This window comes from Bombina bombina, chromosome 3 (assembly GCF_027579735.1).
Source record: "Bombina bombina isolate aBomBom1 chromosome 3, aBomBom1.pri, whole genome shotgun sequence".
In the NCBI taxonomy this organism is placed as follows: Eukaryota; Metazoa; Chordata; class Amphibia; order Anura; family Bombinatoridae; genus Bombina; species Bombina bombina.
In genome coordinates, this window is record NC_069501.1 from 448,885,914 (window position 1) to 448,912,713 (window position 26,800).

Sequence of the window (26,800 nt, forward strand, 5' to 3'; positions counted from 1 at the left end):
CCCAATCATCCCAATCTTTATCCTCGTCTCATGCAGTGCCCTGTGGTTCGTCTCAGGTTGGTTTTTCTTTGCAAGATATAGCTACTCATATATCCTCTGCAGTATCCGAGGCTTTGTCCGCTTTTCCTGTGTTGCAGGGGAAGCGTAAAAGGAGATTTAAGGTTTCTAATTCTTTTGCAGTTATGTCACATGTTTCTTCCCATAGGTCTGAGGACGAAGATACTTTGGTGGCGTCTGAAGGCGAAATTTCAGATTCAGACAGTTTAATTCCTTCCTCTGATTCTGAGGTTGTTTCTTTCAGGTTTAAGCTTGAACACCTCCGTTTGTTACTTAAGGATGTTTTGGCCACCTTGGATGACTCTGACGCAACGGTTATAGTTTCTCCTAAGAAGTCTAGTAAACTTAATAAGTTTTTTGATGTTCCTTCCGTGGTAGAAGTTTTTCCTGTTCCAGATCGTGTTTCAGAGATTATTGCACGGGAATGGGAGAAGCCTGGGATTCCTTTTTCGACTTCTCCAATTTTTAGGAAAATGTTTCCTATTGCTGATTCTATTAAGGAGACTTGGCAGACGGTTCCCAAGGTGGAGGGGGCAATTTCCACCTTGGCCAAGAGGACCACTATTCCTATTGAGGATAGTTGTTCTTTTAAGGATCCTATAGATAAGAAGTTGGAAGCTTTGCTTAAAAGCATGTATGTTCACCAGGGGTTCCAATGGCAGCCTGCTGTGTCTATTGCTGCGGTTACCAGTTCGGCTGCATATTGGTTTGATGCGTTGTCTGAATCTATTCAGCAGGATACTCCTCTTGAGGAGATTCAAGATAGAATTAAGGGTTTAAAATTGGCCAATTCTTTTATTGCGGATGCTTCTTTACAGGTTATTAAGTTGAGAGCAAAGGTTTCTGGCTTTGCTGTTTTAAGTCCTGGTCTGCGGATGTATCATCTAAATCTAAGCTTTTGTGTATTCCTTACAAGGGTAAGACCTTGTTTGGGCCGGATTTGGCTGAGATTATTTCTGATATTACGGGAGGGAAGGGGCATTCTCTCCCTCAGGATAAGAGAAATAAACAGAAGGTTTGTCAGAGTAATTTTCTTTCCTTTCATAACTTCTCTGGTAAGTCTTCCTCTTCCTCCTCCGAGCAGGATCAGCCCAAGTCCCAGTCCTGGAGCAAAGGGAAGCACTCTAAGAAGCCTGTTGCTGACTCAGTCAGCATGAAGGGGCTGCCCCGATCCGGGAATGGATCGCGTGGGGGGAAGGCTTTCTTTTTTCACTCAAGCCTGGGTTTGAGATGTTCCAGATCTATTCCAATCTGTTTATCGTTCCCAAAAAGGAGGGAACTTTCAGACCCATCCTAGATCTCAAGTGTGTAAACAAGTTTCTCAGAGTCCCGTCTTTCAAGATGGAAACTATTTGGTCAATTCTTCCTCGGGTTCAAGAGGGTCATTTCATGACTACAGTAGATCTGAAGGATACGTATCTGCATATTCCCATCCACAAGGAACATCACAAGTTTCTGAGATTTGCTTTCCTAGACAAGCATTTTCAGTTTGTGGCTCTTCCTTTTGGTATTGCAACAGCTCCCAGGGTGTTCTCAAAGGTCCTGGGAGCATTGTTGGCAGTGCTCAGATTGCAGGGGGTTGCGGTAGCACCTTATCTGGACTCCATTCTAGTTCAGGCGCCATCTTTTAAACTAGCAAGCTCCCACACAGAGTTGTTGTTGTATTTTCTGCGCTCCCACGGTTGGAAGGTGAATTTAGGAAAAAGTTCCTTGATTCCGGTTACAAGAGTGGTATTCTTGGGGACTATTATAGGTTCTCTAGAGATTATTTTTTTTTTGACACAAGCAAGGAAATCAAAAATGTTAAATTCGTGCCTTGCTCTTCAATCCTCTCCTCGGCCGTCGGTGGCCTAGTGTATGGAGGTTATTGGTCTGATGGTTTCAGTCATGGACATCATTTCGTTTGCTCAGTTCCATATCTCAGTCCTCTGCAGTTATGCATCTCAGACAGTGGTACACGGATTACACGGATCTGTCCCCAAAGATTATTCTAGATCAGGCTGCAAGAGATTCTCTTCCGTGGTGGTTGTCTCAGGATCTTCTCTCCCAGGGAACCTGTTTTTGCCGGCCTACCTGGGTGATCATGACCCCAGATGCCAGTCTGCTGGGTTGGGGAGCTGTCTGGGGTTCGCTGAAGGCTCAGGGTCTGTGGACCCGGGAGGAATCGGTTCTTCCCATAAATATTCTAGAGCTGAGGGCGATCTTCAATGCTCTTCTGGCCTGGCCTCAGTTAGCTTCAACCGAGTTTATCAGGTTTTAGTCGGACAACATTACGTCAGTGGCTTACATCAATCATCAGGGAGGAACTTGGAGTTCCCTGGCTATGACAGAAGTCGCCAAAATTATGCAGTGGGCGGAGGCTCACAACTGCTTTCTATCTGCGATCCACATTCCAGGGGTGGACAATTGGGAAGCCGATTTTCTGAGCAGACAGTCTTTTCATCCGGGGGAGTGGGAACTTCATCCGGAGGTGTTTTCCAGTTTGTCAAATGGGGTCAACCGGAATTGGATCTTATGGCATCTCGTCACAATGCCAAGCTTCCGAAGTACGGATTGAGGTCAAGGGATACTCAGGCTGTACTGATAGATGCGTTAGCAGTTCCTTGGAAGTTCAGTCTGGCATACGTGTTTCCTCTGTTTGCTCTTCTTCCTCTGGTCATTGCTCGGATCAGACAAGAGAGGGCGTCAGTTATTCTCATTGCACCGGTGTGGCCTCGCAGAATCTAGTATGCAGATCTGGTGGAGATGTCATCCTCCCCACCTTGGAGTCTTCCGTTAAGGAAGGACCTTCTACTTCAGGGCCCCTTCCTTCATCCAAATCTTGTTTCTCTGAAGCTGACTGGCTGGTGATTGAACGCTTGATTTTATCCAAGCGTGGTTTTTCGGTCGGTCGGTTATTGAGACTATGATTCAGGCGCGTAAGCCTGTGACTAGAAGAATTTATTATAAGATATGGCGTAAATATCTGTATTGGTGTGAATCCAGGGGCTTCTCTTGGTGTAGAGTTAGGATTCCTAGGATTTTGTCTTTTCTCCAGGAGGGTCTGGAGAAGGTTTTATCTGCAAGTACTCAGAAGGGTCAAATTTCTGCTTTATCTATTTTGTTGTACAAGCATTTGGAGGATGTGCCAGACGTTCAGTCTTATTGTCAGGCCTTGGTTAGAATCCGGCCTATGTTTAAGTTTGCGACTCCTCCTTGGAGTCTTAATTTAGTTCTTAGTTCTTCAACAGGCTCCGTTTGAGCCTCTGCATTCTTGGGATATTAAGTTGTTATCCTGGAAGGTTTTGTTTTTAGTTGCTATCTCTTCGGCTCGAAGAGTTTCGGAGCTTTCAGCGTTGCAGTGTGAATCTCCTTTCCTTATTTTTCATTCTGATAAGGTAGTTCTGCGTACTGCCCTAGGTTTCCTTCCCAAGGTTGTTTCGGATAAGATTATTAATGTAGTTCATGCATTTAAATATTATTTACAGGCGACTAAGGATTTTCGTCAGTCTTCTTCTTCATTTGTTTTTTTTTCTGGGAAGCGTAAGGGTCAGAAAGCTACTGCTACTTCTTTCTTGTTGGTTGAGGAGTGTTATTCACTTGGCATATGAGACTGCTGGTCAGCAGCCTCCTGAGAAAATCACGGCTCATTCCACGATGGCTGTTTCATCTTCTTGCGCTTTCAGAAATTGAGCTTCTGTAGATCAGATTTGCAAGGCTGCCACTTGGTCATCTTTACACACTTTTTCTAAATTTTACAAATTTTATACTTTTGCTTCAGCTGAGGCTTCTTTTGGGAGAAAGGTTCTTCAAACAGTGGTGCCTTCTGTTTAGGTTATCTGTCTTGTCCCTCCCTTATTATCTGTGTCCTCTAGCTTGGGTATTGGTTCCCAGTAATAATTAAGATGATCCGTAGACTCACCGTGTCATTAGAAAAATAACAAAATGTATTCTTACATGATAAATTTATTTATTTCTTGACACAGTGAGTCCACGGCCCGCCCTGTATTTTTAGACAGTTTATTTCTTCTATAAGGTACGACGAGTCCACAGATTCATCCTTTACTTGTGGGATATTATCCTCCAGCTAACAGGAAGTGGCAAAGAGCACCACAGCAGAGCTGTCTATATAGCTCCTCCCTTAGCTCCACCCCCCAGTCATTCTCTTTGCCTACTCTAAGTACTAGGAAGGGTAAAGTGAAAGAGGTGATAAAATAGAAAAGTTCTTCAAGCAGTGGTGCCTTCTGTTTAACCATCTGTCTTGTCCCTCCCGTTCATCCGTGTCCTGTAGCTTTGGTATTGTATCCCACAAGTAAAGGATGAATCTGTGGACTCGTCGTACCTTATAGAAGAAACGTAAATTTATGCTTACCTGATAAATTAACTTCTTCTATGGTACGACGAGTCCACGGCCCACCCTGTCATTTTAAGACAGATTATATTTTTTTTATTTTAAACTTCAGTCACCTCTGCACCTTGTAGTTTCTCCTTTTTCTTCCTGTACCTTCGGTCAAATGACTGGGGGGTGGAGCTAAGGGAGGAGCTATATAGACAGCTCTGCTGTGGTGCTCTTTGCCACTTCCTGTTAGCAGGAGGATAATATCCCACAAGTAAAGGATGAATCTGTGCACTCGTCGTACCATAGAAGAAATTAATTTATCAGGTAAGCATAAATTTACGTTTTTCTATAAACCTCAGGTACCTCTGCACCTTATATTACTTCCTTTCTCTTTTCCCTTTGGTCGAATGACTGGGTTTGTGGGTAAGGGAGTGGTATTTAACAGCTTTGCTGTGGTGCTCTTTGCCTCCTCCTGCTGGTCAGGAGTGCTATTTCCAACAGTAATTAAGATGATCCGTGGATTCACCTTGTCAAGAAATAAATTTATCAGGTAAGAATACATTTTGTTTTTTCCACCATCTCTGGGCTGAAGAGATATTCGTTTCCTTCACTGCAAATGTCTTTTGGACTTTTTTTTCCTTCGTGTCTACCTATGGATTAGAGGCGCTACTGTTTTTGGTGTGGTGCATGTGACTCCTTCACCCAACTGGCTCCCCTGGATCTGGAGAGATGAGTAAACATGCACTGAAAGATGGGCACACCCTGTACTCCCTTGTGCTAAAAGGGACCCAGCAAACCCTACAATGTCGGCTATAGCAAGACCGATGGGCCAGTGTTATCCTGTGCACAAATAAATGCTGTAAGAATGTGTGAGCCCTGGTGTCCTAGGCTTTCCTCAGCACACAGTAGCATGGTTAGCTGAAGCCCGGAAAAGACTGTTGAGGCATTAAGGCTGTGGGTATGCACATTATATACCTTAGTGGTATAGAAGCTCTGATTTTGTCTGTTTGACATGACAGTATCTAGAACATGAAGGGTTAATAGGTTTGGAGTTTTAGAGTATATTGTGTCAATTGTAAAAAAAAAAAATATTGCCTTACAAAATGTAATAAATAAACTTAAAGGGTGAAATCTTAATAGTTAGATATATAGGACTAGATTATGAGTGGCACACTAACTGTAGCCTGCAAGCAATTTTTTTCTGCCTTACCTATATGTGTCCAAAAATATCTGGCTCCTGATTTGTTTGGGCTGGCTCCTAAATTTTAACATTTTTTATCCAGCCCTGGAATGGCCATAGTATCAGTGCAATGATAATTATTATTTATTATTATTATTCTCTGCAGGCCTTCGATAATGCACTGTACTGTAAACGTTTTTACCTTTTTTGTGTGTTTTCAATTATCCATTTTACCAGTTGGAGTGTATTATTATTATTATACTTTATTTATTAAGCGCCAACATATTCCGCAGCGCTGTCCATGGATACAATTCATTTAAATAAAACAATACAAGACTTGTAAGATACAGGACAAAATTTACAAACACATACAGGAGGGATTGAGGGCCCTATTCCGGTGGGAATTTACAATCTAGAGTGTATTACATTGTTTACAGATAACTCCTTTACCTTCATTTTGTCATTTGAAATATCTGGTTTTGCCTGTTAAAATTACCATCTACACAACTACTTGTGGGAATACATTGTCTCTTTAAATATAGATTTAATATTGAATTGTTGCACTTTCATGTATAGGACATTTTATTACAATGTCCCTTTAAAAATATCCATATGTGGGGGGGGGGTATTATATATATATATATATATATATATATATATATATATATATATATATATATATATATATATAATGTTTTCAAGTTAACATTTGCCTTGCTAAAATTCTTTGATGGATCTTGTAATACTGACTGCACTATTTAGATAATATTTCTTGAGCTGAGAGCAGGTCCGAAGTCACAAATATAGTGAATAAAATAGTCCATCTGTCTTTAACAATTTTTTTTAACCAGGTTTTATTTATTTATTCCTAGGGGATATCTGCCCAGATCCAGTTGTTCCTAATTCAGAGAAATTGCCAGAAATTACTGGTCATTACAGAGAGGGTGATGTTGTAACAATCACATGCAGCGAGGGCTTCATTCTTGAAGGATCCAGCACTTCTACCTGCAGAGTTAACCAGTGGAATCCTCCACTACCTAAATGTGAAGGTAAATTCCTAGAATAATCCAACAGTACACAATTCATTATTATGCTGAAACACATTCTTACTTCTAAATCAGTAGTGTTGCTTGTTATATGTAATAAGCAGAGTTATGGATATGAAAGATTTGCTATTCATTGTCTCCACCACATTTTTTATTTTAAGAAAATGATTGAGACATAACCTTTAAATAGTAGTTAATTTGTGAGGATGCTGGGATTATACTCCTTCCAATACTTTTTTACCTTAAATTAAAAGGACATTAAACAGTTGCTCCAAAACCTAATTTACTGATTCAGCCATACACTGCAAAACATGTTAAAGCAAATATTAAACTAAAATGTGGGCATTTTATTAGCTTTCCTTAATATAAGGAGAGTCCATGGCTTCATTCCTCACTGTTGGGAAATACTGAACCTGGCCACCAGGAAGAGGCAAAGACACCCCAGCCAAAGGCTTAAATACCTCTCCCACTTCCCCTATCCCCCAGTCATTCTTTGCCTTTTGTCACAGGAGGATGGCAGAGAAGTGTCAGAAGATTTCGGATTTGTTCCTCAGGAGGGATGTATGCCTTTCGATATGGAACTGGAGTTTTAAGTAGTCTTGTCAGCCTCTCAGTGAGTGCATTGACGAAAGTCTGGAGATGCAGGGAGAGTCTTTCTGCAAACCCATCCAGACTGCCTGCTAACAGCTCCTTAAGCAACTAGTGTTGACGAGTTTCACTGTCTGCTTTCTTCACTCAAGTCCATGTCATGAGCAATGCTACAAGACACTCACACTTGAGAGGCTGTGTTTGTTTTCCACAGCACAGATTCTGGTAAGATAGTTTCAATGTTTACTTATATTGAAATTGTTGAAGACGGTCACAGTGTGGCTTCTTTTATCTTTATAGAATCATGGGTTAATATCTCCTGAGGGAGGTTACTGAACAGTGGGGATTAATCAAATGTGTTACTTTGATGTTATGCTGCTTTATATGTGAGATTTATTTTTGGGCTCATAGACTGTTGTTATGCGGTAACGGAACATACTACTAAGGATTTTAGACAAACTTCTTTCTTGTTTGTGGCATATTCTGGGAAGCGTAAGGGTCTTCGACTTCCTTATCTTTTTGGTTGAGGAGCCTTATCCGCTTAGCTTATGAGACAGCGGGACATAGACCTCCTCAGAGAAATACAGCTCATTCTACTAGAGCAGTGGCTTCCTCTTGGGCCTTTAAGAACAAGGCCTCTATGGATCAGATTTGTAAGGTGGCTACCTGGTCCTCCTTACACACTTTTTCAAAATTTTACAAGTTTGATGTTTTTGCTTCAGCTGAAGCAGCCTTCGGGAGAAAGGTTTTGCAGGCTGTGGTGCCCTCAGATTAGGGTCTGCCTCTTTTTTTTGTCCCTCCCGTTATCCTTCAGTGTCCTCTAGAGCTTGGGTATGAGTTTCCCAACAGTAAGGAATGAAGCTGTGGACTCTCCTTATATTAAGAAGGAAAACATAAATTATGCTTACCAGGTAATTTAATTTCCTTCTGTATAAGGAGAGTCCACGGCTCCCGTCCGTGTTTCTCCGATGGGCGGCCCCCTAATTTATGTGTTTCTTCTGGCACCTTTTATACCCTGATATTTCTCCTACTGTTCCTTGTTCCCTCGACAGAATGTCTGGGGGATAGGGGAAGTGTCTGCATTTTGACAGCGAGAGGGACATGCGAATATAAGAAACTGAAAGATGTAGTAAAAACTGGTTGTCACTTGTCATATAGATGTAATTCTTTGCTAGGTAATATTTTGTCACTCATGAAATCCCTTCGATAAGCAGAAACCAATTCCTGATTTTTTGATGATGAACATTGTTGTAATTATTACTTGGTTTACTTAGTTTTTCAGTAAAGTTTGTTTTAGATTTGGATTAAATTTGTCTGGGAATTTTCCTATGGTTTTTGTAAGAGCGCATACAAACAGCATATTCGGGTATACTGAGTTACTGGAGCCATTTTATTTAATTCATTATCGCCTCACAAGTGGGCTGCAGTCTGGACAGGAAGTTGACGTGTGCATGCCTGCACTCACACTGTTGCTTAAATCTGGTGTGTCTTTTGATAATGAGCTCTCGCTCATGCACACCACTACTATTAATTATTGCCACTATATGATGTGCCCGCCCCCATGCATCTTTTAAGCTGCACACTTTTACACTGTGCACCAGCAGGAAGTAAGAAATCCTGGTTTTAGAGGGCTTCTCTGTGAAATCCATGTGACTTCTTAATTCACAGAGAAGACCCAGGGTTCAAAGTGGTAGCACCCTTCACATACTGCAGGTGGTGGTTTTGCTGCAGATTTCCATTTCCTTTTTTTTTTGTAACTTTTTCACAAACTTATTTACAAACTTTAGGTTTCTCACTGAAATTATTTACAATTAGCTTGTGCAATTATGGCACAAATGGTTGTAAATGCTTCTTTGGGATCCCCTTTCTTCAGAAATAGCAGACATACAGTACATGGCTTTGGCGTTGCTTTTTAGTAATTAGAAGGCCATGTAGAGATCAGTCTCCCACCTGATACCTCTCAGCCCCTGATCCCTCCCTGACCCCTCATAAACAGCTCTCTTCCCTCCCCATACCACAATTGTTACCGCCATCTTAAGTGCTGGCAGAAAGTCTGCCAGTACTAAAATAAAAGCCTTTTTTTTTTTTGTAAGCAATTTTTTAATATATATAAATAGTTTCTGCCTAGGTGTACCCCCTAACCCCCCAACCTTCACAATCCCCCAACATCTCTCTTAAACTCCCCCCTCTTCCTATTTGTGGCCATTTTTGGTACTGGCAGCGTTTTTTTTTTTTTGTTTGTTTTTTTCTTCTACTATATACGACGAGTCCACGGATTCATCCTTACTTGTGGGATATTATTCTCCTGCTAACAGGAAGTGGCAAAGAGCACCACAGCAGAGCTATCTATATAGCTCCTCCCTTGACTCCATCCCCCAGTCATTCTCTTTGCCTATACTAAGTAATAGGAAGAGGTAAAGTGAAAGAGGTGATAAAATGATAGTTTTTATTTTCTTCAAGCAAGACTTTTTTATTTTAATTGGTACCGGTGAGTGCTATTTTTCCTCAGGCAGCATTTGGAAAGAAGATTTCTGCCTGGAGGTTGATGATCTTAGCAGTGGTTACTAAGATCCAGAGGAGTTCCCACAGAATGGCTGAGGAGTACTTGAGAAGCTTCAGTGGGGGAAACGGTCTTTATGCTACAAGCATTGAGGTATGTTCAGACATTTTTTCTGAAGAGACTGTGGTATTTCAGAACCGGCTGACATTGTTCCCATGAGGTAAGCAGTAATCCTACAGGCAATGAAGGGATGTTACTGAGACCTGTTATATTATAGGCTATAACTTGAAAGGCACTGGTTGCATAATGTTTGTGTGAAAACGATTTATGTGCAGGGGCAAATAACGTTTTTTTCTGATTCTAACGTTTGTGTGTTTGATGGCACTGGAGGGTTTCACATGGCTGACAAATTGTACTGGGTATATGGAAACCCGCATGGCTAGTTCCTATAACGCTTTACAGCGTTTTTTTCACTAGGCTGAGACATTGTGTATGATGGACGGGGCCTAATTTTGCACCTTAGATGCGCAGTTGTATTTCACATAGAGACAGCAAGCTCCAGCTCCGGTGGGCCTCAACTGAAGAGATAGCCTTATCGAAGTGAGAGTGTAATTCTCAGACCCGAGAGGGCAGGTAGGCGCCACAGCAGAGCTGTGGCGAGGTGCAGGGGATTGATAGTTTATTCTCATAACGTTTTTTTGGGTAACGTTTTTGCTAATAAAGGGTTAATAGTCCCTTACTTGTGGTGCAATCTTAGGCTGCCAGATTAGACACTTATATGATAAAATTGTGAGTGTTAAAACCTTTTAAAGCAGTTTTGGAAAAATTGTATGCTTTTTTTCTCTTAAAGGCGCAGTACCGTTTTTTCAGATTGTTGTTTTTTTCATTAAATAAAGCGTTTTCAAGTCTTTTTGTGGTCAACATGTCTGACATTGAGGAAAGTCAATGCTCTATGTGTTTAGAAGCCATGGTGGAACCCCCACTTAAAATGTGTCCCTCATGTACTGAAAGGGCCTTACATTGCAAGGAACATATTTTAGCTGATAAAAGTATGTCTCAGGATGATTCTCAGTCTGAAGAGAATCAGGTTATGCCATCTAATTCTCCACAAGTGTCACAACCTTTAATGCCCGCTCAAGCGACGCCAAGTACTTCTAGTGTGTCTAATTCTTTTACCCTGCAGGATATGGCTGCAGTAATGTCTACTACCCTTACAGTGGTATTGTCTAGGTTTACAGGGTAAGCGCAGTAGGTCAGGTATTAGAGTAAATGCTGAGCCCTCTGACGCTTTATTGGCCATCTCCGATGTACCCTCACAGTGTTCTGAATTGGAGGTGAGGGATTTACTGTCTGAGGAAGAGCTTTCAGACTCAGGAAAGATGTTCCCTCTAACAGACTCAGATGTGACGGCCTTTAAATTTAAGCTTGAACACCTCCGCCTGTTACTCCGGGAGGTTTTAGCGACTCTGGATGATTGACCAGACATTCCGTTCTCTCCCCCTCCTACTTTTAAGAAAATGTTTCCCATATCTGACACCATTCGGGATTCCTGGCAGGCGGTCCCTAAGGTGGAGGGAGCTATTTCTACCCTGGCTAAGCGTACAACTATACCTATTGAGGACAGTTGTGTTTTCAAAGATCCTATGGATAAAAAATTAGAGGGTCTGTTAAAGAAATTGTTTATTCATCAGGGTTTTCTTCTACAACCTATAGCGTGCATTGTTCCAGTAACTACTGCAGCAGCTTTTTGGTTTGAGGCTCTAGAGGAGTCTTACGTTTGAGACCCCATTAGATGATATTTTGGATAGAATTAAGGCTCTCAAGCTAGCTAATTCTTTTATTACAGATGCCGCTTTTCAAATGGCTAAGTTAGCGGCAAAAAATGCAGGCTTTGCCATTTTAGCGCGTAGAGCGTTATGGCTTAAGTCTTGGTCTGCTGATGTGTCATCAAAATCTAAGCTGTTAACTATTCCTTTCAAAGGTAAGACCCTATTCGGGCCTGAACTGAAGGAGATCATTTCCGACATTACTGGAGGTAAAGGCCATGCCCTTCCTCAGGACAAGACGGTTAAAATGAGGGCCAAACAAAATAATTTTCGTTCCTTTCGAAACTTTAAAGGTGGACCCTCTACTTCCTCTTCCGCCACAAAGCAGGAGGGGAATTTTGCACAATCCAAGTCAGTCTGGAGACCTAACCAAACCTGGAATAAAGGTAAACAGGCCAAGAAGCCCGCTGCTGCTACCAAGACAGCATGAAGGGGCAGCCTCCGATCCGGGACCGGATCTAGTAGGGGGCAGACTTTCTCTCTTCGCTCAGGCTTGGGCAAGGGACGTTCAGGATCCATGGGCATTAGAAATCGTGACCCGGGGTATCGACTAGAATTCAAGGATTTTCTCCCAAGAGGGAGATTTCATCTTTCACGTTTGTCTGTAGACCAGACAAAAAGAGAGGCGTTCTTATGCTTTGTAAAAGACCTATATACCATGGGTGTAATCTGTCCAGTTCCAAAACTAGAACAGGGGCAGGGATTTTACTCAAATCTGTTCGTGGTTCCCAAAAAAGAGGGAACCTTCAGACCGATTTTAGATCTCAAATGCCTAAACAAATTTCTCAGAGTCCCATCATTCAAGATGGAGACCATTCAAACTATTTTACCAATGATCCAGGAGGGTCAATATATGACTACCGTGTACTTAAAGGATGCGTATCTTCACATTCCTATCCACAGAGATCATCACCAGTTTCTCAGGTTCGCCTTCCTGGACAAACACTACCAGTTTGTGGCCCTTCCTTTCGGGTTGGCCACAGCTCCCAGAATCTTCACAAAGGTGCTAGGGTCCCTTCTGGCGACCCTAAGGCCGCGGGGCATAGCAGTGGCGCCCTATCTGGACGATATTTTGATTCAGGCATCAATTTACCAGCTAACCAAATCTCACACGGACATTGTGTTGGCTTTTCTAAGAACTCACAGGTGGAAGGTGAATATACAAAAGAGTTCACTAGTTCCACTGACCAAGAGTTCAATTCCTAGGAACTCTGATAGACTCAGTAGACATGAAACTATTTCTGACGGAGATCAGAAAGTCAAAGATCTTAACTACTTGCCGGACACTTCAGTCCACTCCTCGGCCATCAGTGGCGCAGTGTATGGAGGTCATCGGATTAATGGTAGCGGCAATGGACATTGTTCCGTTTGCTCGCTTACATCTCAGACCACTGCAACTGTGCATGCTCAGACAGTGGAATGGGGATTATGCGGATTTATCTCCTCAGATAAATCTGGATCTAGAAACCAGAGACTCTCTTCTTTGGTGGTTGTCACAGGATCATCTGTCCCAGGGAATGTGCTTCCGCAGACCAGCATGGGTCATAGTGACGACGGACGCCAGCTTCTTGGGCTGGGGTGCAGTCTGGAATTCCCTGAAGGCTCAGGGTGTTTGGACTCAGGAGGAGTCCCTACTTCCAATCAATATTCTGGAACTGAGGGCAATATTCAACGCGCTTCAAGCGTGGCCTCAGCTGGCCTCGGCCAAATTCATAAGATTTCAGTCTGACAATATCACGACTGTAGCATATATCAATCATCAAGGGGGAACAAAGAGTTCTCTAGCAATGATGGAAGTTTCCAAGATAATCGATGGGCAGAGACTCACTCGTGCCATCTATCAGCAATCTATATCCCAGGAGTAGAGAACTGGAAAGCGGATTTTCTAAGTCGTCAGACTTTTCATCCGGGGGAGTGGGAGCTACATCCGGAGGTGTTTGCGGCATCGATTCGTCAATGGGGCACACCGGAATTGGATCTTATGGCATCTCGTCAGAATGCCAAACTTCCTTGTTACGGGCCCAGATCAAGGGATCCCCAAGCAGTACTGATAGATGCTCTAGTAGCACCTTGGTCGTTCAACCTGGCTTATGTGTTTCCTCCTTTTCCTCTCCTGCCTCGTCTGATTGCCAGAATCAAACAGGAGAGGGCTTCGGTAATCTTGATAGCGCCTGCGTGTCCACGCAGGACTTGGTATGCAGATCTAATGGAAATGTCATCTCTGCCACCATGGAAACTGCCACTGAGACAGGACCTTCTTATTCAAGGTCCGTTCCAACATCCAAATCTAAATTCTCTGCCGTTTGAACCCATGCATTCCATAGATATTAAGCTTTTATCTTGGAAAGTTTTGTTTTTAGTTGCTATCTCTTCTGCTCAAAGAATTTCTGAGCTTTCTGCGTTACAATGCGACTCGCCTTATCTTATATTCCATTCTGATAAGGTGGCTTTGCGTACTAAACCTGGATTCCTTCCTAAGGTTGTTTCAAATAAGAATATTAATCAGGAAATTGTTGTTCCTTCTCTATGTCCTAATCCTTCTTCTAAGAAGGAGCGTCTGTTACATAACTTGGACGTGGTTCGTGCCTTGAAGTTTTACTTACAAGCGACCAAGGATTTCCGTGAAACATCTTCTCTCTTTGTTGTTTATTCTGGAAAGCGTAGGGGTCAAAAAGCTACGGCTACCTCTCTTTCTTTTTGGCTGAAAAGCATCATCCGTTTGGCATACGAGACTGCTGGACAGCAGCCTCCTGAAACAATTACAGCTCATTCTACTAGAGCGGTGGCTTCCACATGGGCTTTTAAAAACGATGCTTCTGTTGAACAGATTTGTAAGGCTGTGACTTTGTCCTCCCTTCATACTATTTTTGGGAGAAAAGTTCTTCAAGCAGTGGTGCCTTCCGTTTAGGTATCTGTCTTGTCCCTCCCGTTCCAGAAGCAACAGCATTGTGTACACAATGTACGGTCACTGCTGACATACCAACTGTCACGGACCGCCTAAATCTCTTTGGCATTACAGGCACTTACCCCTGGATGCCGGATGCAGACCGTTTCACTGCAGTGGGACACAAGAGGGCTGCAATACTAGTAGTGAGGACATGTCCTCAGTTAATGAGGGTACTACCTTACAGGTATCGCAACTGGGAACGGACTCTAGGCAAAGGAGACCATAAGTCTAATATGCCAGAGATTATGCCTTCTGAATGGAGTGGAACATCCCAGCTTAAAGCCTCAGCATCCGCTGAATGACTGCCAGGTATATCCTGTTACCGTGTCCACTCACACGAGGGAACGACCTGCAGACTACGTACACGGTCCTGCCGACCTCCAAATTATATCTGCCCTGCCTAAAGATATACTGAGAGAGCTGATGGACAGAGGAGGCACTCTCACGAAGTGGATCTTGCCCAAAATAACACTAGCTCTTATTTTATGGCGTCTCAAGCTGTACACGTTGGAAAAGACTAGATTTGTTATAAACCTGACCTACTATGAAGCAGGATAAACTTGACATTAGTGGGTTCTGTGCCAAAAGGTGTTGCACAATAGCCTGGACATTGACACACACCATCTTGCTGTTTCCTATGCGCAACTGCCCCCGTCTTTGAGTTTGTCCCTGATAGAAGTTACAGATCAGGGTAGCCAACATTGAATATGTTCTTCCTTTCGCGTTTGAAAGTTGTGGTTGTTTATCTTTTTCCTATGCATAGGGATCTTACTTTTTCTTTTGCACAGCTACATTATTTTGTGTGCCTTATTAAGTATTATAGATTTGTGTTGCCTGAGAGTTCTTTATGACAATAAGTTATACCGTAGATCATAGCATTAATTTCAGGTCATTAGATGAAAAGTAGTATGTTACTTATGTATTTCCCAAAACTTTTCTAGTCCTCTTTGGGCTTATGAGTGCGGATTAACCCCTCACTTATAGCATCTCACTAACAGTGGAAATACTCACTAAAGGAAAATGCTGGGTTATTCTCTATATGCAGGCTAGATGTAAATGACTGTCTTGTTTTTTTCATAGCTCTCTATGGCTTAAATTAGTTGTCTGTATTATTTACTTATTATACTCTGGTTGCATGTTGCTTTATTTTTACAGAAGTTCCCATGTTTACTAAGATGGACTCTGTCTTTAGACATGTCTAATACGTAAATTTTAATGTTGAGGCTTCCACTTACTTTATATTTTAGATGGCCGGTCTAACTTTTATGCATGTACCCTTACCCAGGTGAATCTATCTTAACTACAAATGTATTACTGACATACTTAAACTATACAGTACTACTTTGGGGAGATAATTGTTATGTTACAGGTTCCAAACACAGAATGTTCCATCACTAGGACCTATTTAATCTCATAATTAATCTACCTGTCTCTGGGTATAGGGCCCATGCCCAGGAGACGAGGTCTAACTGTTTGTGACGGTGGGACTTACATCTTACTGCAGTTTAGCTCTTAATTAATTTAGCTCTCAACAGATTTTATTTGCTCCAGGCCTGTAGATCCTTTCTTTCTGGTCAGTCTATCCCTACGGTATTTTGACTATCAACATAACTGTCAGCTCTAACCACATATAGTTAACCATCACTAGGAGGTACAATTTACATCTAACAACCATTGGACAGCTCTTTGTTTTAATTAACACACAGTATGTCTTATCAGCCTGTTTCTTTCATGTAATTAACAAGAGTCCATGAGCTAGTGACGTATGGGATATACATTCCTACCAGGAGGGGCAAAGTTTCCCAAACCTTAAAATGCCTATAAATACACCCCTCACCACACCCACAAATCAGTTTTACAAACTTTGCCTCCAAGGGAGGTGGTGAAGTAAGTTTGTGCTAGATTCTACGTTGATATGCGCTCCGCAGCAAGTTGGAGCCCGGTTTTCCTCTCAGCGTGCAGTGAATGTCAGAGGGATGTGAGGAGAGTATTGCCTATTGAATGCAGTGATCTCCTTCTACGGGGTCTATTTCATAAGGTTCTCTGTTATCGGTCGTAGAGATTCATCTCTTACCTCCCTTTTCAGATCGACGATATACTCTTATATTTACCATTTCCTCTACTGATTCTCGTTTCAGTACTGGTTTGGCTTTCTACAAACATGTAGATGAGTGTCCTGGGGTAAGTAAGTCTTATTTTCTGTGACACTCTAAGCTATGGTTGGGCACTTTATTTATAAAGTTCTAAATATATGTATTCAAACATTTATTTGCCTTGACTCAGAATGTTCAACTTTCCTTATTTCCAGACAGTCAGTTTCATATTTGGGATTATGCTTTAAATTATCATATTTTGTCTTACCTCAAAAATTTGACTTTTTTCCCTGTGGGCTGTTAGGCTCGCGGGGGCTGAAAATGCTTCATTTTATTGCGTCATTTTTGGCGCGGATTTTTTTGGCGCAAAAATTCATTTCCGTTTCCGGCGTCATACGTGTCGCCGGAAGTTGCGTCATTTTTTGACGTTATTTTGCGCCAAAAATGTCGGCGTTCCGGATGTGGCGTCATTTTTGGCGCCAAAAGCATTTAGGCGCCAAATAATGTGGGCGTCTTATTTGGCGCCAAAAAATATGGGCGTCGCTTTTGTCTCCACATTATTTCAGTCTCATTTTCATTTGCTTCTGGTTGCTAGAAGCTTGATGTTTGGCATTTTTTTCCCATTCCTGAAACTGTCTTATAAGGAATTTGATTTATTTTGCTTTATATGTTGTTTTTTCTCTTACATATTGCAAGATGTCTCACGTTGCATCTGAGCCAGAAGATACTACAGGAAAACCACTGCCTGCTGGATCTACCAAAGCTAAGTGTATCTGCTGTAAACTTTTGGTAGCTATTTCTCCAGCTGTTGTTTGTATTAATTGTCATGACAAACTTGTTAAAGCAGATAATATTTCCTTTAGTGATGTACCATTGCCTGTTGCAGTTCCCTCAACATCTAAGGTGCAGAATGTTCCTGATAACATAAGAGATTTTGTTTCTGAATCCATAAAGAAGGCTTTGTCTGTTATTTCTCCTTCTAGTAAACGTAAAAAGTCTTTTAAATCTTCTCTCTCTACAGATGAATTTTTAAATGAACACCATCATTCTGATTCTTTGGACTCTTCTAGTTCAGAGGATTCTGTCTCAGAGATTGATGCTGATAAATCTTCATATTTATTTAAGATGGAATTTATTCGCTCTTTACTTAAAGAAGTACTAATTGCTTTAGAAATAGAGGATTCTAGTCCTCTTGATACTAATTCTATACGTTTGGATAAGGTTTTTAAAGCTCCTGCGGTTATTCCAGAAGTCTTTCCTGTTCCTAATGCTATTTCTGCAGTAATTGCTAAGGAATGGGATAAATTGGGTAATTCATTTACTCCTTCTAAACGTTTTAAGCAATTATATCCTGTTCCGCCTGACAGGTTAGAATTTTGGGACAAAATCCCTAAAGTTGATGGGGCTATTTCTACCCTTGCTAAACGTACTACCATTCCTACGTCAGATGGTACCTCGTTTAAGGATCCTTTAGATAGAAAAATTGAATCTTTTCTAAGAAAAGCTTATCTATGTTCAGGTAATCTTCTTAGACCTGCTATATCATTGGCTGATGTTGCTGCAGCTTCAACTTTTTGGTTGGAAACTCTAGCGCAACAAGTAACAAATCGTGATTCTCATGATATTATTATTCTTCTCCAGCATGCTAATAATTTCATCTGTGATGCCATTTTTGATATTATTAGAGTTGATGTTAGATTTATGTCTCTGGCTATCTTAGCCAGAAGAGCTTTATGGCTTAAGACTTGGAATGCTGATATGGCTTCTAAATCAACTCTACTTTCCATTTCTTTCCAGGGAAACAAATTATTTTGTTCTCAGTTGGATTCTATTATTTCAACTGTTACTGGTGGGAAAGGAACTTTTTTACCACAGGATAAAAAATCTAAAGGTAAAAACAGGGCTAACAATCGTTTTCGTTCCTTTCGTTTCAACAAAGAACAAAAGCCTGATCCTTCGTCCTCAGGAGCAGTTTCAGTTTGGAAACCATCTCCAGTCTGGAATAAATCCAAGCCTGCTAGAAAGGCAAAGCCTGCTTCTAAGTTCACATGAAGGTACGGCCCTCATTCCAGTTCAGCTGGTAGGGGGCAGGTTACGTTTTTTCAAAGAAATTTGGATCAAATCTGTTCACAATCTTTGGATTCAGAACATTGTTTCAGAAGGGTACAGAATTGGTTTCAAGATGAGACCTCCTGCAAAGAGATTTTTTCTTTCCCATGTCCCAGTAAATCCAGTGAAAGCTCAAGCATTTCTGAATTGTGTTTCAGATCTAGAGTTGGCTGGAGTAATTATGCCAGTTCCAGTTCCGGAACAGGGGATGGGGTTTTATTCAAATCTCTTCATTGTACCAAAGAAGGAGAATTCCTTCAGACCAGTTCTGGATCTAAAATTATTGAATCGTTATGTAAGGATACCAACGTTCAAGATGGTAACTGTAAGGACTATATTGCCTTTTGTTCAGCAAGGGAATTATATGTCCACAATAGATTTACAGGATGCATATCTGCATATTCCGATTCATCCAGATCATTATCAGTTCCTGAGATTCTCTTTTCTAGACAAGCATTACCAATTTGTGGCTCTACCGTTTGGCCTTGCTACAGCTCCAAGAATTTTCACAAAGATTCTCGGTGCCCTTCTGTCTGTAATCAGAGAACAGGGTATTGTGGTATTTCCTTATTTGGACGATATCTTGGTACTTGCTCCGTCTTTACATTTAGCAGAGTCTCATACGAATCGACTTGTGTTGTTTCTTCAAGATCATGGTTGGAGGATCAATTTACCAAAAAGTTCTTTGATTCCTCAAACAAGGGTAACCTTTCTGGGTTTCCAGATAGATTCAGTGTCCATGACTCTGTCTTTAACAGACAAGAGACGTCTAAAATTGATTACAGCTTGTCGAAACCTTCAGTCACAATCATTCCCTTCGGTAGCCTTATGCATGGAAATTCTAGGTCTTATGACTGCTGCATCGGACGCGATCCCCTTTGCTCGTTTTCACATGCGACCTCTTCAGCTCTGTATGCTGAACCAATGGTGCAGGGATTACACGAAGATATCTCAATTAATATCTTTAAAACCGATTGTTCGACACTCTCTAACGTGGTGGACAAATCACCATCGTTTAATTCAGGGGGCTTCTTTTGTTCTTCCGACCTGGACTGTAATTTCAACAGATGCAAGTCTCACAGGTTGGGGAGCTGTGTGGGGATCTCTGACGGCACAAGGAGTTTGGGAATCTCAGGAGGTGAGATTACCAATCAATATTTTGGAACTCCGTGCAATTTTCAGAGCTCTTCAGTTTTGGCCTCTTCTGAAGAGAGAATCGTTCATTTGTTTTCAGACAGACAATGTCACAACTGTGGCATACATCAATCATCAAGGAGGGACTCACAGTCCTCTGGCTATGAAAGAAGTATCTCGAATTTTGGTTTGGGCGGAATCCAGCTCCTGTCTAATCTCTGCGGTTCATATCCCAGGTGTAGACAATTGGGAAGCGGATTATCTCAGTCGCCAAACGTTGCATCCGGGCGAATGGTCTCTTCACCCAGAGGTATTTCTTCAGATTGTTCAATTGTGGGGGCTCCCAGAGATAGATCTGATGGCCTCTCATCTAAACAAGAAACTTCCCAGGTATCTGTCCAGATCCCGGGATCCTCAGGCGGAGGCAGTGGATGCATTATCACTTCCTTGGAAGTATCATCCTGCCTATATCTTTCCGCCTCTAGTTCTTCTTCCAAGAGTAATCTCCAAGATTCTGAGGGAATGCTCGTTTGTTCTGCTAATAGCTCCGGCATGGCCTCACAGGTTTTGGTATGCGGATCTTGTCCGGATGGCATCTTGCCAGCCATGGACTCTTCCGTTAAGACCAGACCTTCTGTCACAAGGTCCTTTTTTCCATCCGGATCTGAAATCCTTAAATTTAAAGGTATGGAGATTGAACGCTTGATTCTTGGTCATAGAGGTTTCTCTGACTCCGTGATTAATACTATGTTACAGGCTCGTAAATCTGTATCTCGAGAGATATATTATAGAGTCTGGAAGACTTATATTTCATGGTGTCTTTCTCATCATTTTTCTTGGCATTCTTTTAGAATACCGAGAATTTTACAATTTCTTCAGGATGGTTTGGATAAGGGTTTGTCCGCAAGTTCTTTGAAAGGACAAATCTCTGCTCTTTCTGTTCTTTTTCACAGAAAGATTGCTATTCTTCCTGATATTCATTGTTTTGTACAAGCTTTGGTACGTATAAAACCTGTCATTAAGTCAATTTCTCCTCCTTGGGGTTTGAATTTGGTTCTGGGAGCTCTTCAAGCTCCTCCGTTTGAACCTATGCATTCATTGGACATTAAATTACTTTCTTGGAAAGTTTTGTTCCTTTTGGCCATCTCTTCTGCTAGAAGAGTTTCTGAATTATCTGCTCTTTCGTGTGAGTCTCCTTTTCTGATTTTTCATCAGGATAAGGCGGTGTTGCGAACTTCTTTTGAATTTTTACCTAAAGTTGTGAATTCCAACAACATTAGTAGAGAAATTGTGGTTCCTTCATTATGTCCTAATCCTAAGAATTCTAAGGAGAAATCATTGCATTCTTTGGATGTTGTTAGAGCTTTGAAATATTATGTTGAAGCTACGAAATCTTTCCGTAAGACTTCTAGTCTATTTGTTATCTTTTCCGGTTCTAGGAAAGGCCAGAAAGCTTCTGCCATTTCTTTGGCATCTTGGTTGAAATCTTTAATTCATCTTGCCTATGTTGAGTCGGGTAAAACTCCGCCTCAAAGAATTACAGCTCATTCTACTAGGTCAGTATCTACTTCCTGGGCGTTTAGGAATGAAGCTTCGGTTGACCAGATCTGCAAAGCAGCAACTTGGTCTTCTTTGCATACTTTTACTAAATTCTACCATTTTGATGTATTTTCTTCTTCTGAAGCAGTTTTTGGTAGAAAAGTTCTTCAGGCAGCGGTTTCAGTTTGAATCTTCTGCTTATGTTTTTTGTTAAACTTTATTTTGGGTGTGGATTATTTTCAGCAGGAATTGGCTGTCTTTATTTTATCCCTCCCTCTCTAGTGACTCTTGTGTGGAAAGATCCACATCTTGGGTAGTCATTATCCCATACGTCACTAGCTCATGGACTCTTGTTAATTACATGAAAGAAAACATAATTTATGTAAGAACTTACCTGATAAATTCATTTCTTTCATATTAACAAGAGTCCATGAGGCCCACCCTTTTTTGTGGTGGTTATGATTTTTTTGTATAAAGCACAATTATTCCAATTCCTTATTTTATATGCTTCGCACTTTTTCTTATCACCCCACTTCTTGGCTATTCGTTAAACTGATTTGTGGGTGTGGTGAGGGGTGTATTTATAGGCATTTTAAGGTTTGGGAAACTTTGCCCCTCCTGGTAGGAATGTATATCCCATACGTCACTAGCTCATGGACTCTTGTTAATATGAAAGAAATGAATTTATCAGGTAAGTTCTTACATAAATTATGTTATTTTATTTTGTCTACACTGTCTTACTCATGATACTTGTAGTTGAACACTTATTATTACTTGTTATCACCAATGCACCTGTTACGTTCTTCGCTTTCTACATGTGATGCTATAGGTAATACTCATAAATAGTTCTTTTGACCGCAGCTCTATTGGCTTGTGCAGCTCTGCGTCATAGTTTATGATACATGTCTAGTGCAGGTTAGACCTACAGCTGTCTTGTAAATGCTGCTTGTCTTATTTACATACAACCTCCCCCCCCCCCCCCCCCCCCCCATAATGTTCCTCCTAACTTTGCGGCTTATCTAGCCAATGCCGCGCTTTCACAATTTTCAATACTACCTACAAATTGAGTTAAAGTTATCTAATCCGAAACTACTGTTTAACATATTCTCTCTATAGCTAATTTTCACATGATCAGTCCATGAGTGGCCCAAGGTAACGTGAGAGAGACTTATATTATATTTTACTATATTGTCTTATTTGAAAAGAGGTTTCAGTTTTGATTGTTTACCACTATAATTATTGCGATATCTGTTATCTTGTGGGAACATAGTTAATTGTATAACCTTGTACAATGTTCATGTACCCTATCTCACTGTCTTAATTGTAGAAAACGTGTCATTGAACAGTCATATTACATGTATATTTAATCTTTGTACTTTATAATAACCTCAATAAAAATCATATTTAAAAAAAAAAAATTATAATCTATCTTAATCATGAAAGAAAATGTTTGGGACTCATGTCTATTTAATTCTTGTTAGTTGTACATTGTTGTGTCCTAATATGCTTATTTCTTTATTTCTTATCTTTTAGAAAAAAGATCCCATACAGTTGTGATTGCAGGTAAGTGAACTGCAAACAGTACACTGCATGTGGCGTAGTCAAAGAAATGTAAAGGAAAAAAGCCATCTAATATAATCTAATGACCAGTTTGAGACCTTTGAAATAATTATCAAAAGAGTGATGATAAATTTAATTGTACTTTAAAATGTAAGGGGCTGAATTTTTTTGCTTAGTTTTTTTTTATCAATTGAAGTAGCTGTTTTCAATTAAATGGACAGGTGACGTTTCCACCCCTTAGCCAATAGCTGTGCGGGCCCGCTGGCGCCATGCCGTAGATTACTCTTAGGGAGACCTTAGAAGCTGGGACAAAAAGTCCTTGCTTGGTTACTCCTTACTCCCAGGGTACAATCTCTTTTAGCACAATATGCCTTTCACAAAGGAGAAATTTCCTGTATCATATCAATCTGATTCCGCCAAATGACAGCCCCCCCGAAATACCAGGCAACCAGATGGTCCAAATGTTAATATTTATATACGTATGGCTTTTTTTGTAGACCTTATTGCTGAGGCCAAAAATCTAATTGCGTTATAATATCCTGTTCAAGAAAAGTAATGTACAGGATTATACAAATTGCACATATTGCAAGAGGTTAGCTGCTCTAAACAAGAAATACGTTTTTTGTATTTTAATTTATTTATATAGTGAATTCTATGATCTAGAAATAACACTTCCACCCAGTTACAAATTATTATACACAGTATTAGAGGGGTAAAAAACCTTGTTATAAATAGCAGCACATACTAATGTAAAGGTATTTGCATCTCTAATCCGCAATAAAGAATCTATGTAATTAATTAATTCTCTTTATTTATTTTCAGTAATCATTGTTGTAGTGCTCTTGATTATCATCATCATAGTTGGGGCAATTTGCTGGAAGAAGAAATCAGGGTGAGTCAATATTACCCCTAAATAAATACATAAATACAAGTTAAATGAGGGAATTCCTTATACCAGTTACTGTGCAAAACTAAAACAAATTAAGATTTCTGAAAGTTTTTAGTAGTTTGCAAGATTATAAATCTAAGCAAGGTTCTGTTTTATACAAATGCAATTGTAAATTATAAGCTAACATTGCACTTAAAAGTACTGCAATATATTATTTAAATAATCACGTGTGTGTGTGTGTATGTATATATGTATGTATATATATATATATATATATATATATATATATATATATATATATATATATATATATATACACAGTTGTGCTCATAAGTTTACATACCCTGGCAGAATTTAGAATGAATGAAAACACAAAAACTTCTTTCACTCATGGTTAGTGTTTGGCTGAAGCCATTTATTATCAATCAACTGTGTTTACTCTTTTTAAATCATAATGACAACAGAAACTACCCAAATGACCCTGATCAAAAGTTTACATACCCTGGTGATTTTGGCCTGATAACATGCACACAAGTTGACACAAAGGGGTTTGATTGGCTATTAAAGGTAACTATCCTCACCTGTGATCTGTTTTCTTGTAATTAGCGTGTGTGTATAAAAGGTCAATGAGTTTCTGGACTCCTGGCAGACCCTTACATCTCTCATCCAGTGCTGCACTGACGTTTCTGGATTCTGAGTCATGGGGAAAGAAAAAGAATTGTCAAAGGATCTGTGGGAAAAAGGTTGTTGAACTGTATAAAACAGGAAAGGGATATAAAAAGATATCCAAGGAATTGAGAATGCCAATCAGCAGTGTTCAAACTCTAATCAAGAAGTGGAAAATGAGGCATTCTCTTTGATAACATACTGCATTCATCTTGCCATCAATTCTGACCATATTTCCTGTGCCTTTGTAGCTCACACATCTCCAAAACATCAGCGATCCACCTCCGTGTTTCACAGTAGGAATGGTGTACCTTTCATCATATGCCTTGTTGACTGCTCTCTAAATGTAGCGTTTATCGTTGTGGCCAAAAAGCCAGATTTTGGTCTCATCACTCTAAATGACTTTGTGCCAGAAGGTTTGAGGCTTGTCTCTGTGCTGTTTGGCGTATTGTAAGCGGGATACTTTGTGGCATTTGCGTAGTAATGGCTTTCTTCTGGCGACTCGACCATGCAGCCCATCTTTCTTCAAGTGCCTCCTTATTGTGCATCTTGAAACAGCCACACCACATGTCCTGTATTTCACCTGAAGTTATTTGTGGATTTGTCTTTGCATCCTGAACAAGTTTCCTGGCAGTTGTCGCTGAAATGTGAAATGTTAGTTGGTCTACCTGACCGTGGTTTTGTTTCAACAGAACCCCTCATATTCCACTTCTTTATTAGAGTTTGAACACTGCTGATTTGCATTCTCAATTCCTTGGATATCTTTTTACATCCCTTTCCTGATTTATACAGTTCAACTACCTTTTCCCGCAGATCCTTTGACAATTCTTTTTCTTTCCCCATGACTCAGAATCCAGAATCGTCAGTGCAGCACTGGATGAAAGATGCAAGGGTCTGTCAGGAGTCCAGAAACTCATTGACCTTTTATACACACACACTAATTACAAGCAAACAGATCACAGGTGAGGATGGTTACCTTTAATAGCCATTCAAACCCCTTTGTGTCAACTTGTGTGCATGTAATCAGGCCAAAATCACCAGGGTATGTAAACTTTTGATCAGGGTCATTTGGGTAGTTTCTGTTGTCATTATGATTTAAAAAGAGTAAACACAGTTGATTGATAATAAATGGCTTCAGCCAAACACTAACCATGAGTGAAAGAAACGTTTTTGTGTTATCATTCATATTCTCTGAAAAATGGCCAAGAAATCATAAATTCTGCCAGGGTATGTAAACTTATGAGCACAAATGTGTGTGTATGTGTATATATATATATATATATATATATATATATATATATATATATATATATATATATATATATATATATATATATATATATATATATATATATATATATATATATATAATTTGTAGGGGAGTATCTCAATGTATTCCTCTCTTTTTAAATCCTTACTTGCATCTTTGTTTGCTGTGAGGTGACTTTGTCACTGCATCTCTGTGCATGATTTGGTAGGGCCTTTGAAAACTGACAGGACAATATACTACACTGTATTAATACTTTTGTGCTCTTTGTGTTGGGTAGTTGCTGACATCAGTGATTGTCTTGCAGTTAAAGGGACACTAAACCCAAATTTTTTCTTTCATGATTCAGATAGAGCGACAATTTTAAGCATCTTTCTAATTTACTCCTATTATCAATTTTTCTTTATTCTCTTGCTATCTTTATTTTAAAAAGCAGCCATGTAAAGCTTAGGAGCCGGCCCATTTTAGGTTCAGCACCCTGGATAGTGCTTGCTTATTGGTGGGTACATTTAGCCACCAATAAGCAAGCGTAACCCAAAAATGGTCCAGCTCCTAAGCGTTACATTCCTGCTTTTTAAATAAAGATAGCAAGAGAACGAAGAAAAATTGGTAATAGGCGTAAATTAGAAAGTTGCTTAAAATTGCCGCTTTATCTGAATCATTAAAGAAAAAATGTGGGTTTGGGTTTAATATCCCTTTAAGCATAGTAAGGAGTTGAAATGTCCCCTAAAAAACATTACAACATCTCAAAGGTCACTGCAGTTTAGCTTACTATTGAAGCCAACAAACTTTATTTGCATATTGAACAAAGGAGCATCAATTTTTGTCATTCTTTTTTAAATCCTATTCAAAATAAAGAATTTAAAAGCAATATATAATAAATAACTATAGATAAATCCTTCTTTAATGTATTGGAAAGCAAGTGTGCCTGCAGGCAACCCAGAGCTAACACAGAAAAAAGGCAGGGTAGTATGAAAATAGAGGCTTGTTAATGAAATATGAGCATTTGATTTTCATGTAAATTGAACAGGCACCCTGTACTTGAAGTTATTTCCAGTGACGTCACTAGGGGGATGCGGGC

The 26,800-nt window shown here is 40.2% G+C and overlaps 1 protein-coding gene across 1 annotated transcript in view; it reads left to right on the plus strand.

The window, feature by feature from the left end:
- The window catches only part of LOC128653414 (membrane cofactor protein), a 433,404-nt gene that overhangs the window by 372,966 nt on the left and 33,638 nt on the right, over positions 1 to 26,800 (plus strand). Inside the window, exons 9-11 of the mRNA XM_053706682.1 lie at positions 6,428 to 6,604; positions 22,871 to 22,900; positions 23,720 to 23,789. Of these exons, the coding sequence (XP_053562657.1) occupies positions 6,428 to 6,604; positions 22,871 to 22,900; positions 23,720 to 23,789 (277 nt within the window). The remainder of the gene's footprint in view (positions 1 to 6,427; positions 6,605 to 22,870; positions 22,901 to 23,719; positions 23,790 to 26,800) is intronic.